Raw genomic sequence first — 26,276 nt, forward strand, 5'->3', positions numbered from 1 at the left:
CGGTATCATGAAGAAGTGACTCAGTTGAAGTCATATGTTGATTTGCACCTGATTCAATTACCCATTTTTGGTGGCTAATGGTAGAACTATAAGAACTCAAAAGAGGGATACCTGTCATATTTGCATTCACAGAAGTATCCTCATAAATAGAAGACTTTTCATTAATGAGACTCAACAACTTGTTGTATTGCTCACTTGTAAGATAGTAAGTATTACCACTTCCAGTGACATCTGAAGTAACACTAGAAGAAGAAGAGCTACCAGAAGGAATGGATGAAGAGTTAACAGAGAAGGACTTATTTTGACTCCTCATGTTGTCATTATTAGTCTCATTCCTAAACTTAAAATCTTTTGGATAACAAATTAGTTTATAGCATTTTTCAATAAGGTGTCCCTTAATACCATAATTTCTACATTGTAAGTTCTGATTTCTTCCCTTATTAGAGTTAGTATTTTGATTCTTTTTATCACTAACTCTGCTATTAAATGCAGAAGACTGAGTTTTGGTTACATTAGAAGAAGAGGAGAGAGCCCCATTCTTTTGATGAGATTCCTCTCTATAAACAATAGAAAAGGCAGATTTAAGATTTGTAAGAGGATCCATCAAAAGTATATGACTCTCCCTTGATTAAAAGAGTCATCAAGACCACTTAAAAATTGCATTAACTTCATTATTATAGAGTGATCATTATATTTAACAGCAGCCTCACAAGTGCGCTCAACAAGATTGGTACGCTCAACAAGATTGGTAAGACCATCAAATTCCTTCCAGAGAGTATCAAGTTTGTTAAAATATTCAGACAACAAAGATCAATTTTGACTGAGAGAGTTAATACGTTGATGAAAATTAAAGATAACAGACCCATCTGCTTTATTGTAAGTTTCAAACAGCTCATCCCAAATTTCTTTAGCAGATTCGGAATATGTATGACTAGAGTAGCTAGACTCATACAAAGAACCAAGAATCCAAGAACAGACAACTGCATTGGCACGTTCCCACTTCAAAGACTGAAGTTCATCATTGGGATCCTTAGTAACTTTACCTTCAACAAACCCTAATTTGTTCCTAGCCTTAAGACTTCTAGTCATAGAACTACGCCAAATGCGGAAATTTTCGGTCCAATTAGTTTAAAATTCACAATTGTAGTAACAGTATTATCTGAAGGATGTATGTATAAAGGATCGTCGTAGTTCACAGACTCGTTCTTAGAACTACTACCAGGTTCAGGACTAGGTGCACCAGGTTCACGACTAGGTGTAGGTCCAGTTATAACGAACTAACAACAAGCAAGAAAAAAACAACTGAAAACATAGACAACTGTGACTCCTGTAAGTCCATATGGTCACCACGGTATGTTAGGGCCCAAGATAAGAATTACAGATTCACAAAAAAACACTTAAAACAATCAACGGTAAAGTAACTAGTTTACGCAAGACAACCAGGATCTCTCAGAATCTACAACTAGAAAAGAGATAAAAGGGAACAAGAAAGGGCTCACAGAGCAATCGAGTAGAGAAGAAAACCGATCGAATCTCGTTACTCCGTTCCCTACAAGAGTTAACGGTGATAAAATCCATTCTCAAGAGAGTTATTTCAGAGAACAATATTGGTCAACCTAGAAGATGAAGTTCTTTAATCAAGGATCTCCATTTGTAGACAATCAGTAGAACAAGAATCTCCACTTGACGAAAGATCTGCAAGAATACACAGCGGTACCAAGATCTTAAAGGATAACAAAAACAACAGAGTTTTTTGATCTAGAAGATAATCCAAAGGAAAAGCTAGATCCGAAAACAACCAAACCCTAGACGTCCACAGATAGGTTCAACCAACTGGAGATTCCAACAGAGATCTCGAGGATAACCCACCTGTGAATATCTTGAACGGAACGTCGATGATCTTCGGAAAGCAACATCGGAGCCTTATTGCTCTGATACCATCTTAAAAAGCACACAAACAAATTTTCCTAACATCATCATCCATATATCATTTGAAGATAAACAGACAGATGGTTTTCAACGTACTTACATAAAAATCCTCACTACAATAAACCTAATCCACTCTTTATATTCTCACTCAACCTATTCTATAAGCAGAATCAAGAACAACAATGAAAATGTGAAACCCTAATTCTATACAGGAAGAGAGAACTAAAGAGAGAAAGTCAGATAATGTGTTGAAAGAAAATGACTTGGTCATTTGCTGCAAATGAACCAATTAGAGCTTTAAGTACTCGGGTGAATGGAGCTTCTCAACCCGCGTGACGACACGAATACAAACAGAAGAAATTACGTTGCAACCCTCAAGAATCAACCAAATCTACACAAACTACCCACAATACAATATTTAACAATATCAACTACAAATAAATTTACCTTTTCAACCCTGCAATAACAAAGAATGTTAAGTTTGGGTTTACAACATATTTTTTAACATTAAACATAAGAGTTATTGGAACCTGCTGTGATCAACTAGATCCTATTGAAATCTTTAACGTTTGCGTCTTGTTAAATAGTTTTTTTTTTTAATCTCAACAAGCCGACACTGAAAAAAAATAGAGATAATCCCGAAAGAAAGAACGAGGATTGTGTTGGCTTTTTGTAGTTCTAAAAGTTGAGAACTAAGAAACGGAAAAGACGAAACTGACATTCTTACGTCTTCTCCACATTCACACCTTTTTGACTAGGTGTGTGTTGTTTGTGTTTGTACAATTTGTCCCTTCTTTTTAGTTCAAAATTTGACAACGAACAAGAAGAAATCTCTCTCTCTCTCTCTCTCTCTCTCTCTCTCTCTCATACACACACACATTTGTTTCCTCTAATCGTGAATTGGGTCTCACAAGGCTGATAAAATTATTTGTTTCTAGAGAAAACAAGACTATACACTAAAGTCTCAATATTTTCAACGATTTGACAATAAAGTCTCAAACTTTATTTTTTTTTTAGGGAAAACTACAATAAAGTCCCTACATATTGGCCTCATAATCGATTTAGTCCCTATATATTTTTTTTATTCAATTAAGTCCCAAATACCGGTAATCGTATTCAATTTAATCCTTTGACCCGGTCAACAGGTCATCCAACTTTCAAAAATTACATTTTTGGCCCAGATTTCAAAATTTATTACAAATTTGATCCAAAATTTACACTTTTGGCCCGGATTTTAATTTTTTTTTACAAATTTGGTCCAAACTTTACCTTTTTTGCCCAAATTTTAGAATTTTATTATGAATTCATCCTAATTTTAGTTTTTTTGCAACTTTTTTTTTTCAAAAAATTGTTTCTAATATGTTTTTTCTTTATAAAATCATATTTATACCCAAAAAAATGTATTTTCACATAAAAATCTTATATGTTCTATATAAAACTTTTTTTAAAAAGTTTTTTGTATATGAAATATCTAGTTATAAAAATATGTATTTATTTAGTATATAAATATATATAAATTTGTTTTTATAAAAAAATGTATACACACCTATCACCTTTATATATATATATATATATATATATATATATATATATATATATATATATATATGCACACAAATAGGTGTGTATCTATATTTTTTTTATTAAATCGTGTATGTATATGAAATATTTAGTTATAAAAAAACTTTCTTCAAAAAGTTTTTTGTATATGAAATATTTAGTTATAAAAATAAGTATTTATTAAGTATATAAATATATAGAAATCCGTTTTTATGAAAAAAAATGTATACAAACACCTATTTTATCTATTTTTTTTATAAAATCGTTTTTGTTTATATTTTTTTTATAAAAACATGTTTGAATATTTTTTTTATATAATACGTGTTTGTATACATTTTATAAAATGTATACAAACACGATTTTATAAAATATATACAAACACGTATTATATAAAAACTTATTTAAACACGTTTTTATAAAATGTATACGAACATGTATTATATAAAAAATTATTCAAACACGTTTTTATAAAAAAAATATAAACAAACACGATTTTATAAAAAAAATATAGATACACACCTATTTGTGTGCATATATATATATATATATATATATATATATATATATATATATATATATATATATATATATATATATATATATATATATATAAGGTGATAGGTGTGTATACATTTTTTAATAAAAACAAATTTATATATATTTATATACTAAATAAATACATATTTTTATAACTAGATATTTCATATACAAAAAACTTTTTAAAAAAAGTTTTATATAGAAAATATAAGATTTTTATGTGAAAATACATTTTTTTTGGTATAAATATGATTTTATAAAGAAAAAACATATTAGAAACAATTTTTTGAAAAAAAAAGTTGCAAAAAAACTAAAATTAGGATGAATTCATAATAAAATTCTAAAATTTGGGCAAAAAAGGTAAAGTTTGGACCAAATTTGTAAAAAAAATTAAAATCCGGGCCAAAAGTGTAAATTTTAGACCAAATTTGTAATAAATTTTGAAATCTGGGCCAAAAATGTAATTTTTGAAAGTTGGATGACCTGTTGACCGGGTCAAAGGATTAAATTGAATACGATTACCGGTATTTGGGACTTAATTGAATAAAAAAAATATATAGGGACTAAATCGATTATGAGGCCAATATGTAGGGACTTTATTGTAGTTTTCCCTTTTTTTTACAGTGAAGTTCTAATTAACGGCTAACCGGCAAAAAATTGTAAACGTGCCAAAAACTACTGATAGTTAAGACTTTACTGTTAAAAAAGTAAAAGTTAAAAACTTTCGTATCAAATCGTTGAAAATGGTGAGAATTAAGTGTATATATCCCTATCCAAATCAGCCAAAATCCAGAATATATATTTTCTATCTTTTTTTATAATACGTTTTTGTTATTACGAAACCAAATTAGAAAAGTTTGTCAATTGAAATCATTCTTCAATTCCTTTTCATCTTAAAAAAGATGAATATGACGTATTTCAAAGTCGAACAACCATGATGTTTTCCCTATATCTGTTTAGAAAGCCTTGTATCACATTAATTTTTGTTTTATTGAAATCGTGTCACGGAACCATACAAATAGAGGTGGAAGAGGATACAAAGTACATGGTTTCTGAAATTTCATTTGAACCAAATGAAGAGCTTGTACGTGAAAATAACTTTCTTAGGTTGGAGGGAGTAGTGTCACCAAAACCACACTCCCTCCCCCACCACATAAGCATCATGTCACTTCTTATCACTTAAGTGTGGTTTCTTGCCATACCAAGGGTGTGGTGCCACACTTTTTATTTCTTTTATTTTTTTGTTTTTTTTAAGTATTTGAATTTAATAAAACTTCTTTTTTTTTAACTATTTTAATTTAATATAACTTCTATTTTAATAAAAAAAAAACATAATTCTTCATTACTTGAAAAATAAAAAAAAACAGTAAATTGTGTTACCAAAAAAACCCACACACATGACATTTAAATAATCCTAGAAACTTAAAAAACATAAATAAAATAACTAAAGCAAACTACATAAAATCGTTCTCCGAGAACTCGTCTTCGAGGTCATCCGGTGGATCCAAATTAAGGTTAATGTTTTGAACCCCGTAAATGTATTCCACCAAATCATTGCGAAGATTGTGAAATGTTTCAGTGCAACGTATCTCTGCTCTCCTGTTTATATACTCTTCGCTACCAATTTCTATTGGTTGTCTCTAGTATGGTTTCTTCCTCGTCAAACGCATATATCACTCTTCTTTCGTCTTCAATAATCATGTTATGTAATATAATACATGTATACATGATTTCTTGAAGTTTTTCCTCGCCCAAATAAGCTGCTGGTTTTTTCAATATGAACCACCGTTTCTTCATAGCTCCAAAAGCACGCTCAACATCCTTCCTAGCTCTTTCTTGAGCTCTCTTAAATATCTTTCGTCTAGAACCATGTGGAGCTGAAAACGATTTAACAAACACAGCATACTCAGTTGAGAACTTGCAGCTGCATTGTTACATCTTCAACTATACGTTCGAATAAACCTTTGAGCATTCTAAAGCACCTACGAAAATAATACCCTTGGTAAGTGGCATTCTCTGCAAAATAGTCTTGCACCAAACGTTAGTTGGCTTATTTACGATTTCTGTAAATACATCTTCGTGTTCTCTGTTGAGAACTTGCAGCTGCGTTGTTACATACAACATTGTATGTTTGTTCTGCCATTTGAACACACGCAATAACGGTATCAAAAATAATCTAAAATTCTTCAGAAGATGAAGATGACATTTTTGGGAGAGTGGTGATTTTTATTTAAAAAAAAAAAAAAAGAAATTGAGAGAGAGGAGATTGTGTTGTGAAAAAAAAAATTAAGTTGATATATATATATATATATATATATATATATATATATATATATATATATATATATATATATAAGAAAAAGCAAAAGAAAAAAAAAAGAAAAATACACGAATCTTGCAATTCAACGATCAAAAAATTGACCAACTAATCAGAATTTGCGGTCTTCAAGGGCCGCACTGCGGTGGAAATTGTGCCCTGGGGGCGGTGTTCTAGGCTTACGTGGCAGCAAACCGCGGTTTGGAACTGCACCACACCGTCTAGTCTTACTATCGTCAATGTTGAAGCCATTCTTTGTGAAGTTATGTAGCTCCCATATTAATAGCAACTTTTGTGAAAATCCACTTGCAAGTTTATAAGTGAAACCATCATGTATTATCATTTGTGTGGATATAACTATCTCTTTAAGCATTATGACTAGATTTTGTATCTGATGATATTATTTTTAATTTGAAGATTTGTTCATCATCCTACTTTATTTGCAATCCTTATGCTAAACAAAGATTTAAAAAATCCTTTAAAACAATTGATTTTGATGAAACACCAAGAATTCAAAACCCTCTAGTTTTTATATCAAAAAAAGTAAAGAAACAGAACAATTGTAGACTACTAACATACATAATCAAACATGATCTCAAGAAGCATACATATAACATACCCCTCAAGTTTGGATAAAATTGAGAGGAAAAAACAAGTTGTAATCTATTCCTATGATGACTCAGCTACATGTTTCTCGATACATGTGGACTACTACATAGTACATACCATTTTGCAGCCTGTAGAAAACTCTGGATTTCCTTTTGCATCTCTTCGGTTTGCAAGCTCTTAAAGGAGTGATTTAATCCCTGTGAATTTCAGATTCCATATATCAAAAAAAAAAAAATGTAAATAATGTAATAACAGACAAACAGAAGAATGAAGAAAAAAATACTTACCAGTACTTGATTAATCCATCCCATCCACACGTAGCAACTTTACTTTGTTCCAATGGATGCCACTGGGCCCCAATGCAAACTCCATTATGACACTTCAAAGTTCTAAACACTTTACAACTTTTCCAATCCCAAAACCAGCATTTACCTTCTCCATCACCAGACATCACAAATCTTCCATCTGGTGAGAAATTCACTTGACAAGCATATCCAGCTACAATATGTCCAGCAAATCTCTTCTTCTTATTCAGCTGAAACCTCTCCCTTGTGCTATATATCAGAATCTGATTATCCAAACTCTGTGCAGCTAACCAATTCCCATTTGGATGAAGTGAAATGGAAGGCATAGAGTGCATGTGAGGTTCACTTATGTACTTTATCACAACAGGAATACCAAATTCCCATACACGAAGAGATTTATCATCACTAGAAGTCACAAACCTTCTGTTGTTGTCAACAAATGTTATTGTATTCACTGCACCTAGATGTTGATCATACTCTTGAGTAATTTGCCCTGTATTAATGTCCCATTGAACAATCTTTTTATCACTCATACCAGCCAAAAGAATATTCTGTTTATCATCGTCTGGATTTAGCTTTACTACATACGGTATTTTCCCTGTTGAAAAAGTGGATATCACCTGCCCTGTTTCGGTATCCCAATACTTGATGTTCTTATCATATCCAGCAGTTAGAAACTTAGACCCATCATTGCAAAAGGATATGTCACGAACTGCTTTAGAGTGCCCCATGTAAGTCCTCATACACTTTCCTGAATTGAAAACGTCCCAAATCTTCACCTTGCTATCCATTCCAGCTGATAAAATCAAGTGTCCGTTCTTAGGGAAGAATCGAATAGCTGAAACACCTTTTGTGTGTCCACTCCAAGTATGCACCAATCTTTTTGGTATATAGCAATGATCATTTGTAGCTTTGGCATCCTTTGGAGGTGCAATCCATGATCTGCCTTGATAATCCTTCTCTTCTTTTCCATGGAATGTACTCTTATCTGACATACCCTCACCTTTGTCTTTGTTCTTATCTCCTTCCTCGCCTTTCTTTTTGGCATAATCTTCAGCGTACTTCTTTTGTTCTTCACTCAATTCACCCTGCAACCCTTCCTTCTTCCCAGCCCAGGGACTTTTTCTATTCTTCAGCAACCAAGCATCAGTTGCAGGGTTTTCGACCTCTTCCTTATCAGCCTCATCTTCGTCACCTCCTTCTTTCTCTAAAGCTTCCTTTTTTTTCTCAAGCTTTCTCTTTTTCTGCTCGTGTTGTGGTATGTTATAAACCGAAATCCCATCGTTTTGCTTCAAAGCATTCAAATCCCCAACGTAATTATACCCAGCCGAGGCCGAGGGATCAGCAGCATAACCGTATTTATAAAAAGTATTATACTGTTCGTCAAATGTAAAGGGCTCAATCGCTGCGTTTTCAACAAACCCTAATTTATGATTACGCATACCTTGAGCGAGGCCGTCTTTTGCGTAAGGATGTGCAGGGCCTTCGATTGGAGCCCATAGTTGATCGTAGGTAGGGTTGAAGGCAACGACATGTTGCGTCGGGTCAAGAGGCTTCGTTAGGGATTTGTTGGCGATGGCGTCGGCGACGGTGAGAGAAAGCATGGTGTCGTCTACTTTCGGGGCTGCGGATTTGGGAACGATAGTCAGACGTGGAGGAGATGAGTCCGGTGACGACTGATCAGACATCCGTTGATCGTCCGCATCAGTGTCCTTGTATGTCTGCAACAGATCCATGATTGTGCCAATGTGAGAGATGAAACCCTAGTATTTAAATCTCAGATAAATCTCCCAAATAGCTGAGCTCCGTCGTGTGTTGTTTGTTCTGCTAGCCAACGGCACCGTATTACCCAAATCGACAACCTAGATGTATCATAATATAGCATAGCAGGTTAAATCCTAGATGTGAATGTTTTTAACAAGTTTATTACCTAAATGTGTACAAATTAAATAGTTACCCAAATATCAAATATGAACAAAACGAAAAGTAAAAATTAAATTACATGAATGGTCCCTGTGGTTTGGGGGAATTTGTGGTTTTGGTCGCTAACTTATTATTTTAACTTAAATGGTCCCTATTGTTTATTTTTGTTGCGCGTTTGGTCCCCATCTTACCTAAAAATACTATTGTGCCCTTATTAATTTATTTTTTTAATTAATTTTCTTATCTATGTATTTATTTTTTACATATTTAAAAAAATAAATAGACCATACATATTTGTATCTCCTTGGATGATCACTACTGTTTATTTTTAATTAATTAATTTTTTTTTAACTCGGATGATCCCTACTGTTTATTTTTGTTACGCGTTTGATCTCTGTCTTATCTAAAAATACTATTTTTTTTCCTTATTAGTTTTTTTAATTAATTTTCTTATTTATGTATTTATTTTTTTATAAAAACTTAATATACCCCACATATATGTATCTCATCACCGTAAACCTGAAACCACATTTGAAAAATTTAATTTGAGTCTTACCATTCACCATCTCATCTCTGATCCTCCCCATCTTCTATTTCTTTTCCATCTTTAGTAACATCGACGTTTTCACCGTCCTTTTTTTTGGTACTTCAACTCTGGCGAACCAACACCATAACCTACTGTCTCTTCATCTTTAGTGGGTTGTGGTGTTGATTCTACGGAGTTTAAGGACCGAAAAAAGAAGTGATGATGAAGACATCGATATCACTAGAAGAGATACAGATATGTGGGGTCTACTAATTTTTCTTAAACATATAAAGCATAAGTACATAAACAAGAAAATTAATTAAAAAAAATAATAAATGCACAATAGTCTTTTTAAGTAAGATAGAGACCAAGTTCGTAACAAAATTAAATAGTAGAGACCATCCGAGTTAAAAAATTAAATTAATTAAAAAATAAATGGTAGGGATCATCCGAAGAGATACAAATATGTGTGGTCTATTAATTTTTTTGAATATGTAAAAAATAAATACATAGATAAGAAAACTAATTAAAAAAAATAAATTAATAAGGGCACAATAGCATTTTTAGGGAAGACGGGGAACAAACGCGCAACAAAAATAAACAGTAAGGACCATTTAAGTTAAAAAAAATAAAATAAGTTAGCGACCAAAACCACAAATTCCCCCAAACCACAGGACCATTCATGTAATTTAATTTTTACTTTTCGTTTTGTTCATATTTGGGTAACTATTTAATTTGTACACATCTAGGTAACAAACTTGTTAAAAGCGTTCACATCTAGGATTTAACCTGCTATAGCAGGTCATAATGATCATATGTGAACACTTCCAAAAAGTTTGTTACTTAGATATGTACAAAAAAAAGATAGTTACCCAGATGTGAACATACCAAAAAGTTAATTACCTCGATAAGTCATATTCTCTAATATAATTCATATTTTATATATAGAGGGTTTTAGTAAAGGACTAAAGGCATATTGACAAAATGATTGATTTTTCATTTTCAGTGTTTTGGAAAAATGATATTTTTTCCAAAATGTTTCATTTCAAACAACCACTTTGGATATGCATATGCAACATCTCGGATTATGGACTAACAATTTCTTTTCATTAATGTTAATATTAAAATATAGTCTTAAACTTCTATGTTGGTAGGGCTAAATAGTTGAGAGGGGACATTGTCATTTAAAAGTGTTTTACTGGTCTCTTAACTATAATTTATGAATACATCAACATTCATCTAACATTGTTATTAATAACTAAATTATCCAACTCTTATCAACCATCTTATCATTGCATTTCACTTTATTATCACATCAACATTTATCTTAACTTATTATGAATTCATCAGATCTCCACATTCTACCTTATCCAATACTTATGTAAACATGTTAAAATCATAACATAATTCAGATGAAAGCCACATTAAGTCGCTCATTGTCAATAGCGTAGCTTTCTTTTTTTGTTCTCAAAGTGTCTTCCAACTAGTCGAAATTCGCTTCCAAATCTAATTGTCCTTCAAGCTCCCTAGATGAACTCAAGGTATGGAAGATGCATGATTCTATGAAGAACATTGTACTTTCCAAACAAGCAAAGTATGAAAAGATGAAAACGACTTCCAAGCGAGTCGATCAACAAAGAAATTATATAATATTGGTTACAAAAAGAAATGAATAGTTGAATCCAAAAAAAGTGATCACATATGTGAAGAATTGATAAACAAATTGACATAATGTTGAGGTTGTAGAGTTTGATTTTTGGGAAATTGTGCCATAAAAGCATGAGTTGATAGAGATAAACCAATTCACATATGACTTTTCAAAATTTCAGTTAAAAATAATATAAATGATTATGTGTGTTTGATCGATTTTAATAATAAAATCTATTAATAAGAATTAAGAAGTATGCATATTTTTAAGTTTTGGTTTAGACTTATTCGATAACTATGTGGTGGATGTATTAAACAAAATCAAATGTCCATATAAGCATAAGTAAATACATCAATGTGTTCCTAACATAATTTTAGAACGGAGACTAAAGGCAAATATTCACCTATTTTAAGTTTAAAAACGTAAAATGTCTAAATGGTATATGTTTCCCATACTAATTGTGCAAATTGGGTACAATATGTCGTAGCTCGGTCGAAGGTGGTACCCTCGATGGTTAAAGATTGAGTAGATGTCAATATCTCAAGGAAAAAACAAACATATACCCCATAGTCCCCCCATATGTTAGACTATTGTGGTTAATATGTTCCCTTCACAAGTGTTAGTGTGAACCTCTTTAAGAGGATATGCTTGGTCATTTCCCTGCTCCAATAGTTGATAACTCGTACATGTAACATCCCAAAATCCAACCATAAAATTTTGAAAATTAGAGTATAGGTTTTACCAAAAGGTTTAATTCATATTCGTTACTAAATCATGACATCATCTTTTCATGGCAGATTATCATATTTATAGTAAAAATGTGAAAGCTAAGTTTTGTTTTGAAACCATAATATAACATAGAATGGTTAAACTACATGTCATGCCCCTCCGAGAATGTCTAAATATCCCAATCATGTCAGTTCCTTGTCCTTCGAGCTTGAAGGACCTGCAATTGAAAATATAAAGTAGCAATTGTAAGCCTAAGGCTTACTGAGTAATCACAACACTCACCCATTATACAGATCATATGTATTTTCACAACATACACATAAACATCAAGTCATAATCATATAAATTTGAACACATAACAGATGATAACATACTAGCATAACTGACCACAATCAACTAGATTCCCTCCAAGAGGTTTATCTCTAATTAAACTGGTATTGATCTTCCCTTCATGAGGTCTATCATGGTCTTGGCCACTTCCCTCCGAAAGGTCTATCATGGCCATATATCCTTCTAATTCAACTAGGTTCCCTAGGGAGCTAATCTATAATTAACATACATATATCACATAGCCTACATAATAAGTAAGTTCGTGAGAACTTACCTAGGTAATCGGTATGCTAATCCTCACGATAAGATAATGGTATCAGTACCGCGTCAAACCGTTACACAAATATTAATCCTAGTTTAGAAATTAAGGTAAATATTTTATCTACACCTCCTCATTGAGTCTATATGTATATAAAATCTATTACATGGATAAAAGATGATTTTGCCCTTCAGGACTCAAATTTGACATAGTTGACTTAAATTCCAACTTGGTCAAAAGGTCAATGGTTAACAACCAATCGCGATGTGGCAAGCTCATGACCGTGTCATGATCTAGCTCAGTGTAAACCATCACTATGAATCTGCCCACTGCGTCATGGTCAACCCTTGATCGCGTCGCGATATGTTTGGCAAATTTAAGTCCTTATTTAACTCTTAATCCATTAAAAATGCTCCTAATACTTTCCAGACAGCTTCATGGCATCCTAATTGTCTATAAAGTTATAACTTTATAGACATGCATGTCTGATGTATGTCATACACCAATCCAGGTCAAATGGTGAAAATAGGGTCAAAACCCCATGCATGGCGCCAAATGAAGTTTTGAATCCATATACAAGACATATGATACTATTGGGAGCGCAGGGAGTATTAAAGATCCAAATTTTATTATAAAAAATATCTTAAAACATCACAACATGGAGAACCTAGCTCAAACCCTATATCTAATAAGAATAAACCAAGAAATTGAGAGCTTCAAGACTTACAACAGTCTAGAAGATGCTCTATGGGTTGAGATATGTTGGCTTTGGGATCCTCTTGTTGCACAAGTTCTATCCTACTCCTTTTCCAATAGAAAACACCACCAAAGGACACAAAAATGACAAGTATGAATATAGGGTTATGGGGATTCTCTGTGCAGAATATAGAGATTCGGGCTAGGGAAACTATAGTCCTCTCATTCCTTAAATAGGGATTTAGAATTAATGAACACGATAAATATGTTTATGTAAACCAATACAAGAATGCTTACATCATCATATTCTTGTATGTGGGTGATATGCTTATAATGGGTCATAGCTTGGATGTGATAAATCAAACTAAGAAAATGCTACACTCCTCCTTTTCCACGAAGGACTTGGGAGTAGTAGATGTAATCCTTTGTGTAAGAGTTTAAAGAAGACTAGATAGATATACTCTTACTCAGTCTTAATTACATGTAGCAACCATCTTCTACAAGATTGATATCAGGTCGGGTTGTCATCAGTTGAAGATAAGGGAGCAAGACATTGAAAAGACAACCTTTAGAACAAGGTATGAACACTATGAATTCCTTGTTATGTCATTTGGGCTAACATGTGCTCAACAAACATTCATAGATTTGATGCATCAAGTTTGTAAACCTTTTCTCGATAAAGGAAACAATAAACACCGTCGATTCAATTTGTCAGGAATAATAGAGCTTGCACGCGTTATAAGATAATGATAGCAGAGTAAGTTGTTGGCATTGGTGGACCCATACCGAAAGTCAATTGGGATCCATTATATAATAAATATAATAAAAAGTAATAATTAATAAAAAGTAGAATAACATTACAACTATAAACTAAATGTCACTTTACAATTTTTCTCTACGATGTCTTATAATTTGGAAACGATTTCTAACATGTTTATTCGTAACTTTGAAAAATTTTATTTTCCAACTTCAAAAATTAGACAATCATTTAAAAACTCATATGATATTTGATTGTGAATCTGACTTCATGAGCTTCATCATGGAAAAAGAATTATCAACGGTTATGGCTACAATCGACGATATGCCTTAGGATCTTCTTGTAAGGGGGCGCCTAACTTTACACCTGGAATGGAAATATCAATACTGAATACACACAATTCATCAGATACCACATTGGGACGAATTCACAAAATAGTACTCTGATGATTAAGTTAGTTTGAGATCAAAATATGATTCGTTATGTAACTAGATTTAGTTTATGCAACACTAAATCCTATTTCTTCAGTCTTTTCTACTCTTTTCCTCGAGAAATGGATAAAACCTCTTATCGAGCAGGTTTTGGTCAGATGGAATTAAATGCTCGAGATGCAAGGTATAGATATGCATGCACATGTAACGTCACATATCACTTATCATAGGTTTAAGAGCTATTACTGACGAAAAGTATTACAAGCTTTTCTTTTAGTAGTACCAAGGCCTATCAACCCTTGTTCTTCTCGGGTGCGACTTGTCTATTTGATTTGGTTATCTGATCATTCGGTTATTCGATCATCAAAATCGAAACGCTAGGCATATGTTGATTTATCCCTATAGAGCTTATCAAGATGACACATGCACATGACCCATCCCCACTACATGCTCTATCAGTATATAATGACCAACAATCATTTTCATTATGGTTATCGATTGGTCTTCACTTCGTCCAAATATTTAACAAGGTATGAGGTCGATTTTCCCTTGTTTCCCTATACATACATTCATTTCTTCCTATCTTTCAGGAATTCAGTTAAGGGTTGGCCCTTGATAGTAATTTTAGGCTTGTAACTAATATCATACTCTCCCATCTATATCACCCATTTGGTCATTCTACTCGATCTCTCCAGTTGCATCAGGATTTGTTATATCGACTTATCCGTCAATACTAAAATTAGGTGTGCTTGAAAATATTTGTGCAACCGTCTAGACACCTATACTAAAGAAAGTTAACTTTTCGATGACTAATAGCTAAGTTTTGTGCCCTGGAGAGCCCAACTAATGAAGTACATAAATACTTGTTTTCTTTCCCTTTTGATCATAAGGACAACATGATTGCTTCTCGATTAGTATATAGATAAACTGTAAATGGTACTTTAGTAATCGGGCTTGCTAGAGTCGACAACTCTAAAAGACATTACTTTAAATTTTGGAAAGCTTTTTTTTCGTTTCCTTAGTCCATGGAATATCACCCTTTCCCATATGTGCCTTTAGGGCATAAAAGAATGGCATCGATTGCTCTTTTGACTTCACCAAGAACCAACCTAGGGTAGCCAACTTTTTGTTCAAACTTTGGATGTCTTTTATGGTTCGTGGCAATTTGGTGTTTAGTAAGGCCCGGACCTTCTCCACGTTTGCTTTAATCCCCGTGGCAGTTACAATGTGTCCCAGAAACCTTCCATTTTGTGCTCGGAAGATGTATTTCTTCGGATTAAGCTTCATATTTTTTTTCTCATATAAATTAATGTTTCATCTACACCTGCTAAAAAACCAAGGTCTTATTTACTCCTTATCACCATACCATCCACATATACCTCCATATTCTCCCAATTTGTTTCTCGGACACCTTATCCACCAAACGGGTGTGCGTCACACCAAAATTCCTTAAATCGAAATGTATTTTGGTATTGCATGACCTCCCCTTCTCGGTATGAAAGGTTGTTTTTCTCTCGAAGATGCAACAGTTGCAACCGGAGGGGACAACTTTTCTATTTGATTTAGTTATCCGGTCGTTCGGTCTTCTTTAGTGAGGGTGTATGCGTTATGTGCCATATACCCTATTAACCAACAAAACCAATGTTGACTTCACTAATCAAGATATCAAAGGAAAAGGTTAATGTGTATTTTTTTTCCCTCAATCGCTTTAACAATGTCATGTATACTATCTAAGTTACCAAATCCTTCAGTTTGATGCATATGATCAGGGTAAATAGAAAGTTCACATAGAATATCCATCTTATCTTTATAACTAAATCATTTGGACATAAATCAATCAACTTTCACAGTTTTGAAGGGTCAATATCACAAAATAAGTCATGTTGATTCAAACTCGTCATACATACATATAACCAATTTGGAACTTACTTCACTAAGTCGATCAGTGAACTCTTGAATTTGCATATTCAAAATTATGTTAAAATAAAAAAATCTCATAATAGCGTTAACCGGGGATATGAACATGTTGTCTTCTATTTATTGGATTAACATAATTGTCCTCCATGTTTAACATTTGAATGTCATTATTTTCACAAAAAAGAAATGTGACATCTAACATAAGTGCATCAAACTCATTAATTCTCATAATTTTTCAACATCAACTACAAATGGTACACAAAATCAAATGATATAAATTATTTTCGAAGACCACTTGCTTGATGTTGACTAAAACTATCAAGGCTTTCATCTTCAAGATATTCCAATGTGTATCTCCGTCTTTTGTAACATAAAGTTCTTGGTTTAATCCACTTTCAGTTTCAATTTCACCACGACATATCGCTTCTTCTAGTTTCTTATTTTGACTTTCGTGTATCATATCGCTTCGTTTACTCTCCACGGAAAGATAGCAATGGCCGACTAAATTATGCTGGTGAGAAACAAATGGGAAAAAATTAGGGTTTCTTGAATGATAAGAGGTTTGTGAGTTGTGAAAAAGATTTTTGTAGGTTTTTGAAAGTATGTTGTCATGCCAAGCTATGCCATCCAACAAAACTAGTAAGCTGAATGGAACTAGCTAAAAATGAAAAACATGATAAATGGCATTTATTTGAAAAACCTTTGCAAAGTTTTGATATTACACACATAAATCTCATTTAGTTCAAACCTTTCATTTTCTATTAAACTTAAAGGATTTTTATGTAATTTTCTCAAGAGATAAATATGTGTTTAGTACTATTTCGCCACATTAATTTTCTTAGCCGTTGGAAAATAGGTTTTGCCCAAAAGAAGGAAACACGTATAAAACTTTTGCGACTCGGCGGTGTATTGTCGCCGGCTGCCATTGAAGAACATACCTTCTTCACCACTCCGCTGCTCAATCGGCCATTTTTTAGATAGAGGATGCAAGAAAAAGTATCTGAGGAAGAGATGGTGACACCAGGAGAAGTACTGGGGAAAGGAAGCGAAGTGAAAGCAGGGAAGGGAGCATACTTGTCACATCACAATAACACCGTCTACGCCTCCCTCACCGGCCGCCGTTCCCTCTCCGCCGCGTCACCTGAATCTCCAGACCAGGTTATACACATGTACACATCTACATATCAAATAATATCATGGTGCTTAATTAGAATACTACCTCGCCTGCCTTAAATTCACCTACTTCAATCATCAAAATTGATGCAATTTCTCTATGATCTAGATGAAGTTTGAAAGGGTATTGTGAATTTGATGACAACTTAATGGTTGTCCTAAATTTAAATAAGTTTACCTCAAATGTTTAGGGCACAATTTAGTTTTTAGCATTAGAAAGAGTAGATACATAACTTGTGCACTTGTTAGGATCCAAATCTGATACAAATCTTAGAGGTGTTGAATTTAATATTCATTTGATTATGGTCGGATAGCTTGGTAATTGTCACTTACTCCAAATTTGATACAAGTTTTAGAGGTGTTGAATTAATACAAACCCCTTTGTTTACATGTAAGATTATACAAGTGGCATAATATGTAAAATAATGAAGCTCAAGGTGTAGTTCAAGTTTCAAACATATTAAGCTTGTTTTTGTCTCGGAAGTTGATATAAATAATAAGGCGCTATTTCTTTTTGACTTAACGATCTTAATGGGTTAAGCACTTATTCTAGACAGCTATATATGACTGATTCTTTTGTACTTGATATGAACAAAATGACTTAATGGGTTAAGCCAAAAAACAGTCATTTGTTATTTATCATCATTTGGTCATTAGATTCACATTCAGACAGTTCATTCAGTCCAAAAAAGAAACAGTCTTTATGTATACAGCACTTTTGTTTAACCACTTTATTCATACAGGGAGCCATATGAAATTATATGCTTCTTTTACTTTTCTTCTTATTTATTTATATAGCTATTTTTTTTTCAGAGGCCAACTGTGGAAGTGATTGGACACAAAGCCCATGGTCCTGTTCCTGAGCCAGGTTGTGTTGTCATCGCTCGAGTAAGATTCATTACTTTTTGTTTTTTTTAATCAAAATTCAAAAAATTGTTATCTTTTAATTTATTATCCTTTTTCATCTTTATATTTCTGTCGATATTAAAATTGATGTGGTTAAAAACTTAAAATAGGTAACTAAGGTGAGTGCTAGGATGGCTTCAGCAGATATAATGTGTGTTAGCTCCAAATCTGTACGAGAAAAATTCTCTGGAATCATCAGGTAATTCAATATTTTAATTTTGTCAATAGCATTTTGCTTTCATTTTTAATTTTTTTTTTTAAATTATTATTATGGTGATATGATTATGAGAACAGACAACAAGATGTGAGAGCAACCGAGATTGACAAAGTAGACATGCATTTATCCTTTCGCCCTGGTGACATTGTCAAAGCTTTGGTTGTATCCTTTGTTTATAAATTCTCTACAACTAAGTATTTATATAATTTTTTAGCAATAAACATTTGTAGCCTTTAACAAAAATTTCATGAAAAAGCTTTCTCTAGGGGATGCACGAGCATATTATCTTTCAACTGCACAAAATGAATTGGGAGTTGTATCTGCAGAAAGTATGGCAGGTAAGAAATAGCAACTACTTTTATTTATTTGTGTATTATATTATTATATTTTCTTATGTATTTTTGAGATTGGTTTTGTTTATAGGTGGCACAATGGTTCCGATTAGTTGGACTGAGATGCAGTGTCCGTTGACTGGTCAAATTGAGCAGAGGAAGGTGGCTAAAGTTGGGGCTTAAATATTTGATTTAAGTTCTTTTGAGGATTGAGATCTATGTATCTGTGTTTTTAGTCTTTTTTATGGTATGAATTTTCATATTATAAAGTAGAATTTTAAGCCAAGTTTTGGGTACCCTTTTTCATGATTCATGTTTGAGTAAAAATTAAAATTAGTTTGGTTAGAATTTCCTTTTTATCCTGTTTGAAATTTTTTGTTGTTAATTCTTCTATACGAAAAAAAGAAAAAGATAATTGGAGTTGTGGATGATTTTTTTTTTCAGAACTTTAATATAAATAATGTATTAAATATACTATCGTAATTAATAGATAAAAAGATGGGTTAATGACTTATTTATGGAATGAACTTATATGTTTTTAATCTAAATATGCAATGAGATGGCTTCTTACATTTTTCTACAGTTATGTTTCAATTTGTTGCAAAAACTTGTAATGGATCCATAGTGTCACACAAATTGGTAAATATAATAGTAGTATTATGCTAATCTCTAGTTCGTTCATACTTAGAATATTAATTCAATATAATAACTTCTAAAAAATGTATTTTGTCAACCTTATCCATCTTTTGAATATAAACTAGATGGGGAACCCCCGCGTTGCGGGGGTCGGATACTACAGTTTTTTCCGTTGTTTGTTCTTTGTAAATGTTATTTCATCAGCTATTTGTTTATTTGATCAATCAGATATACCCTTTGATACTTATACATGTAGAAACAGTAAGGAGATGTCCAAAATGTAGGTGAGTCATCCGCATTCTCTGCTTCTGCTTGTGTTTCTGTTTCCACATCCTTTACACCATTGTCACTATTAACCTCATTAGGAGACTGAACACGAACAACATTTTGTTCTACCCGCCCTTCTTGTTGTTGGGGTTGCAATGGAGGTTGTTATTTCTGATGTGGCTGTTGTGGCTGTGAGAGAAGTGATGCTTGTGGCCAAGCTATAAATTGAATGTAATAGAAAGAGAAAGTAAAATGATCATCAAAATGGAAGAAATTTTGTAAATTGATTAACAAAATACCCACCAAAGCAACTTCGGGCTTTGTATTGGGAAATTAATGTATGCTATAGCTGAGTACCTCCACCAATATGTCTACTCATTAAAGCGGCAACAATTCTTCGTTCTTCTTGGCCAACTGGTTGCATTAGAAGTTTGTGTATTGGTCCAAGCATCTAATCAAACGCCTAATGTGCATAAAAAAACACATAATTTAATGACAAAATATTAAGAAGTCTAGGAAAAAGTCATGCAAAAAGGTAGATTTGTACATAAAATGTTCCAAATTGAAGGATCACATGTACATGAAACTAAAATGATGGTAAAAGAAAGAAGAGTTACCTATGAAAAGTACCCTGCTAGTAATTTCTCAGAAAAAAAAAAAAAAAAAAAACCCTTTTTCTTTACTAACAATCTTATGAACACTTAATTTGACAGTAAACCCCTGTCAGCTCTTTAAAACCACCTTTAAACCACATGTTCTTATCTAAACATTCCTGTATTACCAAGAAATAAACATAAAGTATATTAGTTTTCCCTGATGTATGATAATAGAGTTAAGCTTCAGAAATATATGATAAAGATTCTGACATTTGATGAAAGAAATGCATATTGATATTAATAACTTTAACGAACCTCGCATGGCTATCTGAAGTTGCAGACAATGGACACCATTGGCCATCCCCACACTCATGCATTTCACAAAGAAATACAAGGCAATCAGATATCCTTTCATTAAATTTGTCACAACTCATAATCACATCAGACTGTTTCAGTCCAATGCAATAAATGCAGTCTTAATCTCAGACACAATTGGCTTAATCTCAACAGCTCTGTTTAATCTGTTGGACATATAATGACCTATTTTCCCTTCAAACTTAATGAATATTGTTAAAAAGATTTATTGGAAAGCAAGGGTAAAATGGGCATTTAGTCTTGTTGGTAACATTTTATCCAGATCGACATAATTACCCATTCAGCCACTCTACAGGAAGGACTTAATGCCCCAAGTAACATAGGGGTAGAAAAGGAATTTACCATTTTTTTTCCAAATACCAGGGGCCTTACGGAGAGTACCATCTCCACTGCATGGAACATCACAGAGCACACGATCAAATAAAAGTTCAGTCATACTCATACCCCCCAAATCAGAACCATTTGTGGTATTATTCTTTTTCCAGCGACAACTCGGGAAATGTTGTGCTTCGTGAGTCGTCACAGCCAAGTTAGAAGTGCACATTCTCTTTGTTTGGTGAATAAGAAGATTGCTTCGTTGTACATCCACATCATGTGCTATAACCTAATGAATCCATCAAAAATCATTCACTTTCATAATCATATCCTTTTCCATATACAAACATTAAAAAAAGATAATTGAAGCTTACAAACTCATATGTGTAAGATACTATAAGCAGGAGAACTTACCAATAGGCTTTACCTGTAATGATAAATAAGTATGGATCATTAGCGTCCGGTTACCATAACTGTAAGAATTTGATGGCTTTAGAAGAAAATAACTTCTTACTTTTAAGAATCTGAAGACAATTATGCAATAAAAAACTTATAGTGTGGTGGTTTTCGAATTTTACCCTTTGCCAAATTCCCCTAACTGAAATCGATTGACCACCATATGAATTGAAGTCCCTACTTTGAATCTAAACCAACGGTTACTCGTGTGCAACAACAACCAGCCATGTGTGTGATATAATTCATAATATGAACAACTAAAAAATAATATTAAGATGCAAGCAATATTGAATACCATAGAAAGGCAACAAAGAATAAGAGCTTAGTTTTTCCTGCACTGGTTTGCGTAGTGGTGTTGTCATTGTACATTTGTACAATGTGCATATTAAACATACAATAATTTGCATACACTTCCAGGAATCTTCAAGAAAATGGACGTTAAAGTTACTAATTTTCTAGTATATACCTTAATAAAGAGGATCTATTGATAGATCCCTTTTCTTCTCGTGAGCAAGTTTTTAGTCTTTTCGTTCGGTCTTTCTACAAGCTAGTCAACAAAAGTAAGTAATCAATTAGCAAAATTCTTGCAGACCGCTGATATGCCAACTAAAACTGTAAATAGAAACATAAATTGGTCGCATACCTTAGTCGATTGCCTTTCGCTGCCTTCCTTGCTCGATATCTATGGTGGGGCCAGAAGGTGCCTTCCCTACGACTTGCTTTCCATTGATCGAAGGAAGCAAAAGAGTGAAATAGGAGGGGTATGGTTTAGTATTGATAATAACAAAAAAATGCATAAATCAAACACAAATTAACTTAAATAAGTTAGGATTACAGCTCCAAAAATACACTTACGGTGTTTGTAGTCTAGTGAGTTTACCAATGCTAGGAGATATAAACCCCTCAAGCTCCATGTATCACAAGTTTCTGAAACAAATCACAAAACGAAAATCAAGTGTTAGAACTTAGAATTGTATGCAATCTGTTCCAAAATTAGGTTTTTCTGTCACTCTATTAATGTTGGGACCTATGTTTCGAACCTGGAGTTGGGACCTATGTTTCGAACCTGGAGCTTAGTTGACATATTAATCGACCTATTGGTCTTATTGGCCGTATACCCTTTGCACAACATTAATATGTTATATATTTAACTTTTAGACCTTCATTCCCTCTGACACCATTCAATAGGCTTGACTTTACAGCTTCTTCTTGCTTGAGCTGAGCACCTAAGCCAATCATTCACTTACTTATTCATAGATTTTTTTGGAATCTCCATCTCCTCGTCACACTTGTCAATCATGCCTTTTTCATTGCGAAAAAAAAGGGTCCATCCTTTTTTTTTTTTTTTTTTTTTTGCAACATGCTCATCATATTTACGGATTTACATACCTCGGACCCTACTTAGTTGACTAACAATGACAAGTGATTGATTAACAAGTGCGACAAAAAGATAGAAATTCTAGAAAATTCTACGAATAAATAAGTGAAGGCTTGGCTCACATGCTCATCTCAATCAAGTCGAAGATATAAAATCAAGTCTATTAAATTGAATGGTGTTAGAGGGAGTTGTAGTCTAAAAGTTAGAAGATAACATTTTTGCAAAGTGTACGCTACCAGAAGACGTTTTTTTTTCTTTTTCTTCTCTGTAGGAGTAGTTGTAATCTAGCAATTTGATTGTACCCAGATCGACAATGGCAATGAATGCCAGTGTGTCTCTATGGGTTTATATCTATATTTCCAGCTGATGGAATGTTTAGTAGAGTTATAGCCCTAATTTGTTTCATTTAAGGGGTTATATGAAGAGGAATAACATATATGTTAATTAATATGTCAACTAAGCATTAAATATGCAACTTTAAAAACAAGCTGCTATAAGGTGTGATTTGAACAAAATGTATACTTTGATGGTATTGCCTTACTTCATTGATATTTTTTTTTACTAACCAAACTTTAATAATGTTTTTTGAATAAATTTTAAAGTTAGTTACCTCCATAAGACATTCTCTCGTTAGGGTAATATTAACAAAATGTGTATTTAGATGGTATTTTGTGTATAAAGTCCTTAATTCACTAGTATATTTTATGCCGACTAAACTTGAATGATATTTTTTGAATAATTTTAAAATTTGATTACTAAATCATTTTAATTGGTGCCACATCAACATTTTAACATGTTCCCAAGTTAAAAATCAAACTTTAAAGGTAAAAGGTAAAATTCGTTGTGTTGCATTGAAATATTTTTTCATGAACATTTATATCAAATAGATTTTAACATTTTTTTAAAAGTATTTTATAGCTATTTTATGATTTTAACATTTATATCACATAGAGACCAAAATCAATAACTTAAAATTTATTTATGGCAAGGGAAAATGACTTGAGATGGTAAGTTACTTTTTGAAATGTACACATTTCGTCTTTATTCTTTTTTTTTTTGTAAATTAAGCCCTTATATTTTATTAATATGTACACAATAGATCCTTTTGATCGGCTTCTATCGGTTCTGCTGATGTGGAAGCACACGTGGCACTAACAACAACTGCATAAAAATTAATTAGTTTAGTCACTCCTTATAAACGAATGTTAACATCCAAAATCAGGAAGAATCACCTTCAAACTCGAGCACATAGAAGTGGGGAATTTGTCACACCCCCGAACTAGACGGCGGAAACGTCCGGGGTTTGTGCGTGACTTCATCTTGAAATATCATTACGGTGAATATAATTGAAACATAACATCATCATCACACATGTAATACAATAACATTCATTGTTTACATCGAGTATTGTATTTGAATATTACATGCCAAAATAGTAAGAGTATGATGAAACAAAATATAACACAATATCCATTAGTTTGTTTCGTTCATCCTGCTTCAACGGTTTCCTGAGAATACAAGTTATTTTGAAAACGGTCAACATAAAAATGTTGGTGAGTTCATAAGCATGTTTGTGAAAATGATTTGTATAACTTTGAAAATCACCAGAAAATCTGATATTTTCTGAAAATCGTTTAGTGTGTTTGTGTTAGATCTTGTATTAATGCATGTATGTTATTGTTTATTTAACTAAAAAGGTAAAAAGAATGTAGACAGAATGTAAGAGCATGTAAAGAGAATGTTCCCAGACAACCCGACGTTGTCTGTAAAAAAAATGGTCTTTCGTAAACTTCATAACATTAATTCCTCTAAGCAATTCGTCATAACCATACTAAATAATGATAATTTCACCTGTATTGGGGTCGTTGGACGCCGGTTTTGACTTTGATTATAAGGTTTTCATCACCCTAGACTGAGTTAGTCTAACTGTAGCGAACAGCTCAGGTGTAGGGTGTCATCCACATATAGATCTATACACAAATCCCCGTTCTCCCTCCAAGAGACTCTGGTTATAACTACATGCAACGATCGTACACTTAATAGGTGCCAACCGACAAAACTCACTAGATCGTTAATCGAATTTACGCGAAGAAAAAGGTATAAACTCCTTCCAGGCCCAATGATCTATGTAAGTGAACCACTAAAACATCGCTAAACATGTTAAATCATTTCAAAACCCAATTGGAATGAGATTATATAACATGGGCCCGAAATATATATGAAAGGACAACTAAGGGCCATTTCACATGTAAAGTATTTACATGCCTAAATGGCACACAAATAGTATCCAAGGTCCGTCGCACATGTTAATGGGTCAATGAGGCCCAATAAACCTATACATGACCTCTCACACATAAAAATGGGCCACTAAGGCCCAATAACTGAGAAAATGATCAAATTAAATCTATTTGTTGGTTTATCATTGGTTTTAGCTCAAGTATTCACTAAAATAGCATAAAAAGAAGAATGCATATAAAACTCATTCCCAGACCCAATAAACATGTAAGTGGACCACTAAGGCCCACTATACGTGTCTATTATTTCCAGGCTCAAAAGAATATGAATGTCTATCCTAAACTCAATGTACATGTAAAAGGACACTAAGGCCCACTAAACACGTATGTTATTTCCAGACCCAATAAGGATATGAATATCGTTTTTAACCCATTTGCTATTATTTTGTTTATTTTAACTTGATCATTTACAAAGTTGATATAAAAACCCACTTTTTGTAAAAAATAACTTTCTTGGCCCAATAAGCCAAAAATTTACAATTAAGGCCCAATTTTTGTAAAAATAACACTTTAATCTCCAGTTTTGTTAAAAAATTATGTTGATGACTACTTTGTGATAAAAATAACATTTTAAAACCCATTTTTGTCAAAATATCATTTTTGGCTTGATTTTTGTAGAAATACATATTTTTCTGGTTTTGGGCCTTTCCGACCTAGTTTTTGGAAAATTTGTAGAAAAATCATCGTAAGTTGAAATTTTGATCCGTAAATTCTAGAATTTTGGAATTTTTGTCTACTTTGTTCAAAAATTTTCTCATAATTTTTAATGGCTTCTAACCAGTGTTAAATTGCTCACCTTCACAGGCTGGTTTGAAAGTATTTCAAATTTGATAGGTAGTTTTGTAAAATTCACCAAAA

At 32.8% G+C, this 26,276-nt stretch overlaps 3 protein-coding genes across 22 annotated transcripts; 1 reads left to right on the forward strand and 2 right to left on the reverse strand.

The window, feature by feature from the left end:
• Window positions 1–6,854: 6,854 nt before the first annotated feature.
• Window positions 6,855–9,106, reverse strand: LOC145015222 (Transducin/WD40 repeat-like superfamily protein). Its single transcript, XM_078973677.1, has 2 exons — window positions 7,240–9,106; window positions 6,855–7,149 (listed from the first exon to the last, which is right to left on the reverse strand). The coding sequence occupies exons 1-2, from the start codon at window positions 8,991–8,993 to the stop codon at window positions 7,143–7,145; spliced, it is 1,761 nt and encodes a 586-aa protein (XP_078829803.1). The 5' UTR covers window positions 8,994–9,106; the 3' UTR covers window positions 6,855–7,142.
• Window positions 9,107–17,295: 8,189 nt separating this feature from the next.
• On the forward strand, window positions 17,296–19,387 carry LOC145015086 (Nucleic acid-binding, OB-fold-like protein). The gene is made up of 6 exons (XM_078973534.1): window positions 17,296–17,631; window positions 18,460–18,534; window positions 18,663–18,751; window positions 18,847–18,931; window positions 19,026–19,107; window positions 19,193–19,387. The coding sequence occupies exons 1-6, from the start codon at window positions 17,458–17,460 to the stop codon at window positions 19,282–19,284; spliced, it is 597 nt and encodes a 198-aa protein (XP_078829660.1). The 5' UTR covers window positions 17,296–17,457; the 3' UTR covers window positions 19,285–19,387.
• Window positions 19,388–19,782: 395 nt separating this feature from the next.
• LOC145015087 (multisite-specific tRNA:(cytosine-C(5))-methyltransferase-like) lies at window positions 19,783–23,054 on the reverse strand. 20 transcript variants are annotated; one of them, XR_013665744.1, is made up of 9 exons: window positions 22,907–23,054; window positions 22,602–22,673; window positions 22,390–22,465; window positions 22,213–22,293; window positions 21,869–21,934; window positions 21,705–21,763; window positions 21,318–21,579; window positions 20,362–20,467; window positions 19,783–20,222 (listed from the first exon to the last, which is right to left on the reverse strand). XR_013665744.1 is itself a non-coding variant. In XM_078973537.1 (8 exons), exons 3-6 carry the CDS (start codon window positions 21,907–21,909, stop codon window positions 20,622–20,624), a joined length of 366 nt encoding a protein of 121 aa, XP_078829663.1. In that variant the 5' UTR covers window positions 21,910–21,934; window positions 22,213–22,293; window positions 22,390–22,595; the 3' UTR covers window positions 19,783–20,222; window positions 20,362–20,467. The 20 variants fall into 20 exon arrangements, 6 of the variants coding, with proteins under 6 accessions (XP_078829663.1, XP_078829664.1, XP_078829661.1 ...); XR_013665739.1 differs by having other exon boundaries at window positions 22,390–22,461; window positions 22,787–22,922; XR_013665738.1 differs by having other exon boundaries at window positions 22,787–22,922.
• Between the last annotated feature and the right edge of the window lie 3,222 nt (window positions 23,055–26,276).

This window comes from Lactuca saligna, chromosome 9 (assembly GCF_052625555.1).
Source record: "Lactuca saligna cultivar CGN05327 chromosome 9, ASM5262555v1, whole genome shotgun sequence".
Classification (NCBI taxonomy): Eukaryota; Viridiplantae; Streptophyta; class Magnoliopsida; order Asterales; family Asteraceae; genus Lactuca; species Lactuca saligna.